Source organism: Microtus ochrogaster, unplaced genomic scaffold, assembly GCF_000317375.1.
Source record: "Microtus ochrogaster isolate Prairie Vole_2 unplaced genomic scaffold, MicOch1.0 UNK1, whole genome shotgun sequence".
Lineage (NCBI taxonomy): Eukaryota > Metazoa > Chordata > Mammalia > Rodentia > Cricetidae > Microtus > Microtus ochrogaster.
The window spans coordinates 184,258-195,201 of record NW_004949099.1 but is presented as its reverse complement, the minus strand read 5'-3'; the positions used below and the strand labels follow the sequence as shown (position 1 = coordinate 195,201).

Here is a 10,944-nt window from a genome sequence, read left to right as displayed (position 1 = left end):
TCTTCTTCTTCTTCTTCTTCTTCTTCTTCTTCTTCTTCTTCTTCTTCTTCTTCTTCTTCTTCTTCTTCTTCTTCTTCTTCTTCTTTTTGAGACAGTGCCTCTCACTGAACCTGGAGCTCACTGGCCAGTGAGCCCCAATAATAATCCATCTCCTCCTTCCCAATGCTAGGGTTTCAGGCACAGCCAGCCATACCCAGGTCCTTGTTCTTGTATGGTGAACACTTTACCAACTGAGCCATCTCTGCAGTTTGTTGGCAGAGGCATGATTGTTCATTCCTGGTCACCCAGATTTGAAATATCTACACAGAAACTGTATTAATTAAATCATTGCTTGGCCGCTAGTTTCTTATTGGATAGCTCTTAAATCTTAACCCATTTCTACTATTTTATATTTTACCATGAGGCTTGTGGCCTACCGGCAAGGTTCCTTCCACCTGGCAGCTCAAGTCTTTCGCCTCTTGTAGCTACATGGCATCTCCCTGACTCTGCCTACTTTCTCCCAGCATTCAGTTTAGTTTTCTCGCCTAGTTCTACTCTGCCCTATCACAGGCCAAAGATGCTTCATTATTCATTAACCAATAAAAGCAACACATGTACAGAAGGACCTCCTACGTCACCAGTTCCTCTTGTGTACATTTTTTAAAATACAGAGGTAGGAGAGGGCAGAAGGAGCTTTTCCTCTTCTGCTCTCCACCCCAAGCTCACACCCTTTCCTCTTCTGGAGTGACTTCTCTCTCCCAAGCTGCTGCCAGTCTAACAGCTGCCTCCATTCTGGCCTCCACACCTGCAAATGCAGGGATAGCCTTCTCTGTTGTGTCTCTCTTATCTGCTGCAATGCAGCCTCCACAGCTGTGCTGGCCCCACCCAGTCCCTCTCGGTGCAGAGGACTCTGCTTCTTGACCTTCCCTCACCAGAACTCAGCAAAAACATGTTTATCTTTCTGCATGTGAAAAAGGCTAAAGTTCCCTGTGTGACCCACATTTCTACATGCGGGCCCCCTTTCTGATTTCCACCTCCCCAGGAGCCCCAAGTAGCCCACAGAGATGGATCACACACATTGGGAAGTCAAGCACATCTGGTTTACTAGGGTAAGGTCTGCAGGTGAAATAACAGCACACACAGAGAAACCCATGGGCAGGGTCCACCCCAAACACAGTCAGATACCAAAGCAGAAAAAGGCCTTTGGAAAGTTCTCATGAAAATCAAAGGGAAGCTTTGTTGTTCATAGATTCAAACAGAAAACCATATAAAACCAACCCATAAATATATATTATATATGTATATTATATATAAAATTGCAAAATAAAACCCAAGAGCCTAACCATCCAACTGCACATCAGTGGCTCAATGTGTTAGCATAGAGAAAGGCAGAACCGTTTGTGGGGATGATGTATGATCTTGGGGGAGGGCGGCATGTCACAGCACAGTGTTACATGGAATCCCTCTTCAAAACCTCAAAGAACTAGGAAAAGCCAAACACAGACAGCCTATATACAAGGGAAGACAATAAGTCATATTCTTATGTGACGATTGTCCAACAGACATTTCACCACCACCACCCACACATCACTCACGAGACACCGCACTCCCTGGCCATCCTGGGTTCCTGGGACCCTGCACCCCTTGGGTCCTGCTAGGCGCCTGTTTCACCCACTTTGCTTAACCCTTGGACTCGGGACCTTTAGCAGTTCAAGGAATTTACAGACAGGGCAGTCTTGTGCTATGAGTCACCAACCACAGTAAGACCCACAGACACAAGATGGCACTGACATGTGGGTCTGGAGCTTCCCCAAATGTATTGTCATCATATAAGGTTCTGTGACATTTCCCAAGTGAGACCCCCTGGCTTAGGTCCAGCTGCCACTTTGATTCATGTTAAAGGGGCCACAGGTTGGTTTTCAGGAAAGAAGAGTTTAGGTCCTTCCCAACATTTCTTGAGTTCTGGTGATGTCATCTCTGCCCAAGAGACAAGGGAAGTATCCTCAGGGTCCAGCCTCACCAGGTGCTTGGGACAGAGAGGGTGAGGAAGGAGCTGGGGGCCCATGGAAGATTCTGCCTTATCAGGCACCTGGGCCCTCCCGGCATCTTGAACCTCCTTTATCTCTGGCCCCAAGTCTTCAAGGGAAGACATGACTCAACTTGTGGGAGAATCCTGAAGACAACTCCACAAGTATCAATTTGGCAAATCCTAATGTCACCCATATGTGAAGGAGGTAGGACAAGACTTCCATACTTTCTAGGGACATGCAGTACTGAGTCTTGCTAACTGTCCCCATGGAAAGCAGCCCTCAAGGGCACTGCCAGGGCAGAGACAAGGAAAGGTGCTTTGTCCGCTGAAGGATATCCCACTGTGTGAAATCCTCACACCTCTGGACAAGGTGGCTTCCCCAGTGAGGACAGAGGAGTCAAGAGCCTTGGGAACAGAGCTCTCTATGTGGCCTCATTTCTGACAGGAAGAGCACCGCATCCTGGTTGGACACGGCTCTGGGACGCAGTCCCACGCAGACACAGTCACTGTGGCTGCCTCTTCACATTGGAGGAAGAGGATGTGCACACAGAAAACAAATGGACGTGTTCGAGAACTTCAGTTGCCTCTATGAACTCACACGTTTCAGACCACTCGTGGTGCAGGCGTGATGTCCTATTACATGTCCTGTAAGCTGTGAGGTGTCCTGTCCTGTCCACGGGCGTGGAGGGCAGATATCTAGCATTTCACTCAGGTCTCACAGTTTCTGAATTATATGGGGAGCGGGTCATAGAGAGTTTAATTGGTCTTAGTGGCAAGAAATGTAAGAAGCCTTAGGCCCTCTCTGGCCACAGTGGATGGTAACTATGCCAAGAGCCGGGGTATCTGTGGGGTCACATGTGTAAAATGAGCAAGGGATGAATGAGTGTTTCAATAGTCCCATTCAGCTGTCAGGAACTCATTACCTTTGGCCTAGAACTAAGACATAAAACTAACACTTATGAAAAGGCCTGGCACAGTGGCCCCCACAGGGTATGTCCTGTCCCTAAGCAAACATAGGTCTAACTTGGACACTCAGGAGTGAATGGTTCTTTCAGAGCCATTACAGCATTTTCTGCTCACACCAACAGGAGCTGTGGCCCTGTTGTCACAAGGCTAGACGCCCGCCATCTTCCATGTTGTCATCCCACAGGGGCTAGGTTTAGGCATGGTGTCTATGATTGGAGGGCTCAGAACAGTGCCTTACCATGGGTTTGTGAGAGACTTGTGGTCCTCAACCACGTCCCTCACATCCTCTGTCCACAGAGCAAGGACTTCACACTCATTACCAAGTAGCAGCTGTCCCTTGCCATGGCTCCAGAGGGACCAGACCTTGGGTCAGCTGATAAGAGCCCAGATGCAGGCTGGAGCCAGAGCATCTCCCCAGTGTGTGACATCACAGGAGCTAGGGTCGCCTCTCTCCGACCTAGTCCTACACACCTGTACGTGGAAAGAGGTCAGGAAGCCGCTTTGTTTTTCTCATCGGCTGGTCACACGGTAGCACCAACGCTCCTCTCAGAGGCAATTCCAGTGGCTCAGGGAGAAACAAGCCGATGCCCGGTAAGCTCTGAGCTTACAAACAGCCCTTCTCATCAGCGAACCAGAGAGATGCCCTGTCTGGCCTGCACAGCCGTTTCTACAGTCTCAGAGCTGTGCACGTCACATCCTTTATGTACGAGGGAAGAAGGAAATTGACGAAATGTCTTTATACTTCCATGATCTCGTCCCAAAGCAAAATAGGGTCCGGGGCTGTGAACCTAGCATCGTTAGCTCGCTAAAGACTTCAGGGGTTTCCCCAAGAATTCTATGAAAGGAATTCTGAGCTAGAAACCCACTGCAGCAGTGGGGAGAGCACAGCACGAGGTCAGCCAGCGGTCTCACACACACCCTCCAAGTGGCCACGAAAGGGACTCTCCAGTGCACTCTATTAACGATTCTACCCTAATTAGCAGTCCTCATGCCCAGGACATGGTAAAATTCAGATCTCCACACTGTCTACAAGTCTTCCTACGACCCAGCCTTGCCCACCTGGGATGTAACCACTTCTGTCACCTTTCACGTAACACTATGACAATACCAAGAGGCCCAGAAAGACAGGATGTGGAACCCCATGCTCCCACATCCGTCCACCTCTGCTGACTTACCCCCCAAAAGTTCCTCTCATTTTAAAACTAATGCAGCCATCAATTTTCCTGAAGGCTTCCCCGTGCCCATCACAGGTCAGTCTCTGCTGTCCTGGCTCTCTGCATACCCTGCCTGCTCTGTAACTTGTCTACATGTCTCAGATGCTCATCGATGCCTGTTTTCTGAACATACAAGGGATAAACAGCTGGGCGAGTATGAGCTGAACCATGACTTTGACTCCAATATGACACTACAGCAAAGCTCCGACATTTTAACCTTAGCAAACCTCACTGTCATAAAGATAAAAAAGGGAGCATGTCGGGCAGAAACAACAGACTTCATCTTGAGCACTAGCTCACACAAGCACCACCTCTGTGGGGTCGATGCCTCTCATCATTTTTTTTAAGTGTCTCACATGAGTGGATGGTCAATGACTATTCAGAGAAAATGAATGAATAAATGTGAAAATTATTTCTAAGAAGGCAGCTCCTATAGGAAGATAGAAGCTTCTGAGCATTCAGGCAGGGGCACTGGGTTGTCTATCATTAGACTTGACCCAGCCAGAAAGCAGAGCAAACACAGGACCTGGGCAGCAACCACAGTTCGGCACTAGGGTCTCAGATCTGCTCAAGAGACAACAGCCAAGGGTGGTGGGATTTTCTGCTGTAGCCATAGGGTTCAGCTCTCTGTGGTCAAAGACATAGATCTTACCACTACCCCTGGTCAGCAGGAGCTGACCACATCACTTAGGCGGACAACAGGTGATCTAACATCATCGCAAGTGCTAAAGCCACACAGCCAAGACCAGTTGCAGAAATGGCTAAATGGGTCAAAGCCACTGTCCACTCACCGCGGCTTGGAAGAGCCAGCACTCGGCTCAGACTGACCTGGGTTCAAACCCAGCCTTCAGGTCTTGCTCAGCAAGTCAGTTATCCCTGAAGGGGTTCAGTTTCCTTTCAGAAAAAGGGAGGAGTCAGGATGACAGAGGGTAAAGCCTGTATGGTGTCTGTAGACAGCAGGTGTGCAGAGTGAAAAATGATTAGTCAAGGGGTGTCAAAGATACCTTTACAGTAATCGGGACAAAGAGGAGAAGTGCTCCTTCAAGATGCTGTGCTTTAAGGAAGATGGATTGTCTTAGAGGCAGAAGTGCTCATCAGCCAACAGGACTCCTTGGGAGGATATGGAAAACCAGTGTTGACTTTTAACATAACAGCTGTACCTATTACCAAGTCTGGGTTGCAAGAGTGAAGGGGTTGGGAATGCCAGGCATGTCTCTGAGAGTTAGTGAGAGAATCTGACTGTCCTCTGCTGCACCTTCTGTGACTCAGAGTTGGGACCCAAAGAACCAAGGTCAAGATGCCAAGAGTAAGATGCTATGGGCAAGGGCTCTTAGGTATTTGGGAAGGCCAAAGGACACCTGACTGCCAGGTGCAGGCCTGCATATTATGCAAAGCCAAAGCGGCATTTGACCTTCCTCGCATAACTCAATGCCAGCACAAGATTTAGATGCCCTTGAATTCCTGCCCTACGCATGAGACTTTTTCTTATGTTACAGTTGGGTTTAATTTTGCAGCCCATGAGATGCACAATATAGACAGGCCAGGATCCTAGCTCTTAGATTGATGGCTCTCTGTCTACTCGTTAAGCTGACTAGGCTTGCCTTCTATCTGTCAGTTCTTAGGGTTCTTCCATCCATCACTCAATGGGTTCCATGTCAAAAGCTCAGGATTAGTGTTTGGAAAAGTACAAGCTAAGCCATCAGCCTGGGGATAGAAGATTAATTTCTGTTGGGAGGAGGGGGAGCAGGTCAGTCTGCCTGGTTACTTTGAGCAGGAAGAAGGGACCCAAAATGGAAGAGAAGAAGCATGGCTTCTTGCTGTGGAGACAGCTCCATCAACAAGAGGCAGGTGTCCTGGGAAGAGATGGAGTTTACTCAGAGGAAGCCTTGGCCTGCGAGCATGTATGACCATGCCTGGTGCTCGGCTTTCCTGCCCTGGGCTCAGGCTGGCAGGCGGTGTCCTGACAAAGGCAGCCCAGGACTAGGCAGTGTTAAACGGAGGACAGAGCACGACCATGGGAGTCAGGAAGCTCAACTTTAGGGCAGGCTCTACCACCAACCAACTGTGATTGTGGGCAAGACACCTGGCTGCTCTGGGAAGGCTGGCTCTAAGCTCCCCTCTGAGTGTGATCCCAGGTCCTTCTCTGTCCCTTGTTGGCCCTGTGCTCCAGGGGCAGAGTTGGAAGAAGGGCAGGGAAGGAGGGCAGGGATGCAGCAGGAGCCACAGATCAAGATTCCACCTTCTCCTTCTTCTTGCTCTTCTTCAGGAAGGAGGGGGTTCGGAATTTCTTTTTCTTTTTGGAGGGTGATTTGGAGGGCGAGCCCTCTGGGGACAAGGGGCCACTTGTAACTGACTCGGTTTTGTCCTTGTAGCTGTCACCATCAGTGTCAGCATTGGTGGTCATCTGGCCCAGTCCTTTGCTGAGGACCTCTTCTGCACTTGGCTCCTCCTCCTTCCCGTTCACCACGACCCCTTCCTGTTTTGTTGGCTCAGGTTCCGTGGTGGCTTCGCTGTCTTCTGTCTTCTTGGCATCTAGGAAAAGACCAGAAGACCCAGCCGGTAAGATTTCATGAAGGTGAGTGTTCAAGGGGTCAACAGAACCACTTCTAGGGGAGGTCTGGAGTCAAGGGTGGACAGGCTGGCATGGGGTGGGAGCAAGGGTCCTGGAACAGAGGAGGGGTGGCATTCTCACCTCACACCACCTGCCTGGGCAGGAGATGCTCTGGGTTCTTGTCTACATATGGAAACACATGTTGGTTTCTGAACAAGCACTTAATAATTCAGGCATTGAATGAGAATTAGGCGGCACACCCAAGGGAGGAGAGAAGCTGGGGGCTGCATGTCCTAGTCATCTTGGTGCAAGCGTTGTGATAAGCAGCCCAGCTGCACCAACCAAACATGATGATCACAGGTCTTCATACCATCACAGCAGCAGGGAACATAGGGAACCAGTGTCTTCCCAGGGGGAGAAGAGGAGAAACAGGAGGGATCCAGCATTTCCATAATACACTCAACAGTCCAAAGGGGTCCTTTCATTCTAGTGGCTGCCAAGGCTCAGGATCACTAGGCTCCAAACTCAAAGGCAGCATGCTTAGCCCCAGGTACTAAGGTCCCTTGCTGTCTCTTCTCCCGAACTACGTAGTTTTTGAAACCTCTGTGTAAAGAGGAAGGAGGGGAACTATAGTGCCGCAGACACTGAAATGGAGAAAGTGACTTAAAGACTGTCTGGCTCCCTCCTCCCCATTTCACAGCTCAGAATGGGAGAGGCACACAGTGCGGGATCAGGTCCTGGCTTCTGCCTCCACAGGTTTCCCATCCATGGTGAGAGGCCTGTTGGTGTGTGTACAAGTGTGCTGTGTCTGCTGAGCATAACTGGGAAGTGTGTGAGAGGTGAGCATTTGTGTGGTGTAGATTTTGTATACATGCGTGTGTGTGCGTGCGTGTGTGTGTGAGTGTGTGTGTATGTGTGTGTGTGTGTGTGTGTGTGTGTGTGAGTGTGTGCGTGCGCGCATGTGTGTGTGTGAGCATCACCATCAGAAGGACTGGCACATGCTCTGCTCTATGGGAATGGGAAAAATAGGGGAAGAGGGCACTGTGCTGCAGAAGTAGAGTCCACGCTGCAGAGTGACTTATGACTACAGTCTGTGTAGATGGGGTGAGCTTGGGGCAGTCAGAACAGGCTGGCTCAACAACCTGGCAAGCTCTTACAGTGAGGCCTTTCATTCCTTCTCAATCCATCATGCCAAAGTTCTTTCCAGACCCGCCTGAGTGTGGGTTCTCTTTTAGTACTGGAGACTGGCGGCTGCCGTCCATTCGTTCCACTTTCCAGACTGGAGTCTGTCGACATCCACAGCCCTGACTCCTGTAGCCCTAGCTCCGGTCCCCTCACCTCCTTCTGTGTTCCCAGAGCTGGACCCGGCAGTACACCTCAGTGCCATACATCTGTTGGGACATGGTCCTCCCTCTCTACCTTTGACTTGGTCACTCAGGTTCTACTCTCTGGGGAAGGCCCTTCTCTCCTCTCTGTGCTCTTAAACTCAACATTATATAATAGATCTGTTTGAATGTTTGGTCTTCCTCTAACCCCAGTGTCGGGTGCTCATTTACATTGCCATGTGTCATTGGAACACAAACTCTCTCTTATTTCAGTGCAGCCATCTCTGGGTCATCAGCAACATGACTGAGCATTTCTCTGTGTGAGGCCAGATGCAGATTCCATAGAGGATGCCTGGCCTCTCCAGGAACATGCTCATCTTTCCAGCCTGGGTCAGACACATGACTTTTGGCCTGGCCTGTCACTTAGGCAACAACAACAAGGGAGATAAGGGGATGGCCTGAAGTGAATTTGGGAAGGTGCTTCTGAACTTAATGTCAACTAGACTAGCCAATATCCCAGAGCATGCAGGACTGGTGACTGCCATGCATGGTTTATATGTCCATAATGAAAAGAATGTTCTTCACCATTGCATGCAGAAACCGAAGAAAGGCTCAATAAAGGTTGGGGAGAGTATCATTCCTGATCAGTGCTGACACAGCGCCAGAGTATCATGCTGGTCCATGAGGCACTCAAAGTGCAGAGCAGGAAGCAGAGGGTAAGCAAGCAAACCAGCCTTGTGAGGCTCTGTGAGCAGGAGACTGGCCAGCAGAGCTCAGCACCAGTTTCTGTCCTCATTTAAATTCCAGAGCATCAGTGTCTGAAAGAATGTGCAAATGCAGTCTGTCTCCATGTTTGGCCCTGAAGCAGATGGTAAGCAGAAAGTGTGCGTGCGTGTGCGTGCGTGCGTGCGTGTGTGTGTGTGTGTGTGTGTGTGCGTGTGTGTGTGTGTGTGCATGCCTCACACATGTCAGGTAAGTACTCTGCCACTAAGCCACACCTCCACCTCTCTAAATTCCTGTTTTTATCTAGTCATCAGGCCGTTTTGACATAAAAGGACCATTGACTGCACAGTGGGACACTTGGGTTCAGAATATGCTCCTTTCACTAGCTCACCTTGGCTAAGAGTCAAAGTTCCTCCAGGGACTAGATATCCTGTTGGCGTGTGTGATAGCTCAAATCCTAGTGTGCAGAGCCTCTTGGTATTGACAGACTCGTGCAGCCCCTGTTGGCTCCACAGCTCTTGTAGCAATCAAAATGCAGGGAAGTGTTGCAGAGGTGGGCTCAGGCCAAAGACCTAAGAGGGTCTAGAAACTTCTGCCTGACAGCTTTGGGAGACATAGGCCACCGTGGATAAAGTCAAATGACACCAGTGGAAAATGTGGAGGGTAGGAAGAGCGAGAGTGAGACACAGAGACAGAGACCCAATTCAGTCACCCCATTGTCCCCACTGAACCCTGCTTCTTCCAGTACCTACTAAGCACCAGACATGTGTGCACACTGTCTTGGAAGTCCTGGCCTACTCATGCTCATAGCTGATTATTTGTGGTCTTGGCTGATGTCACAGGACTGAAGAGCTGTTGAGCTAAGCCCAGTCAACTCTAGCCAATGCACAGAAGAACTAGCTCACTGTGGCCATGATTGCATAGTGATCTGATGCTACAGAACTAACCTGCCCAAGTCTTGGAGGCTGACAACATCAAGGACTAGTAAGTTCTCACAAATCAAAGAGCACAATCATTAATAAAAATGGACTTATGTGAGCACACTGCAAAATTGCTCATTTTATCCTAACACACACACACTCCCTCTTGGAGGCCCACAGCTGATGTCAGCTGTATTCTTTGATGGATCTCCATTTTACTTATTGAGTTAAGGTCTCTCAATTGAATCCAGAGCTCATCAATTGGCTAGAGCAGCTAGTCAGTTTGTCCTGGGGCTCCTCTACCTTTGCCTCTTGAGTTCTGGGATTACAGAGACTGCCATGCCTGGTTGGATTTCACATGTCTGTGCAGCAAGCACTTCTATCCATTCATTGTGCCATTTCCCCAGCCCTTTGAAGTGTTTTGAATGGCTTATTTGAAATAATGGATTAATCTGTGAACATCTGACATGAAACAGGAGCTATTTCTTTGCAGCTCAGTCCAGGGGGACTGCAGTCAGTACAGATTCAGATTCCGGAAGATAGATGAGGACTGACATTAGGAGATGCAGCAGGAGAGGACCTGGAGCACATTGACAGACGGCTGGAAACAGTTACCCTTCATCTAATGGACAGCACACATGTGGGACAGCACACAGCTACTGTGCCAGAGTCCGTCCTGCCCGCTCCAAGGAGCCCCACCACCCTGCAGCGCACATCTCCACCATGCTGTGTAAAGTAGCTAGACTCCTAGTCGTCTGTGGGATGTAAAACTGTACCTATAGCTTCTGTTATTCTACAACTTAAGTGCAGTGGGACCCATGAGGTGGGCAGATTTGGACCAGAGAGAACCAGAACTCTTGTCACAGTGAGTGTGGTACCAAATGGATGGCTGTTCTATCCATCCATGCTCTTCCTGTTTTCTAGCCCTCTCAGGAGCTGACGAATCTCTTGATTTGTCCTCCTTCTGCCATGAGCCCTTCTCAGGCTCTCCCTGCATTTCCTTCCTGCAGCCTGCACACATGTGCTAATAGACAGACACTGGTCAGGTCCTCTGCACAAATCTACAAGGCTTCTGAGGCCGAGAGAATCCAGGCTTTGCTCAAAATTCTAGAAGAGGCTCCTTAGAGGTGGGGCCTCTAAAGTGGGGCCAAGGATTAATTCCTGTTGACCATTATGCTCTCATGTAGCTCCCTCCCTTCTCATGGAACTTATTCCCTCCCTCCCTCCCTCCCTCCCT

The 10,944-nt window shown here is 49.5% G+C and overlaps 1 protein-coding gene across 1 annotated transcript in view; it reads right to left on the bottom strand.

Annotated features, from left to right (window-relative positions):
- Positions 1-1,061: 1,061 nt before the first annotated feature.
- Add2 (adducin 2) overlaps positions 1,062-10,944 on the bottom strand; it is a 97,828-nt gene continuing 87,945 nt past the window's right edge. Inside the window, exon 16 of the mRNA XM_005364790.3 lies at positions 1,062-6,720. Coding sequence (XP_005364847.1) covers positions 6,416-6,720 — 305 coding nt within the window. The 3' untranslated portion in view covers positions 1,062-6,415. The remainder of the gene's footprint in view (positions 6,721-10,944) is intronic.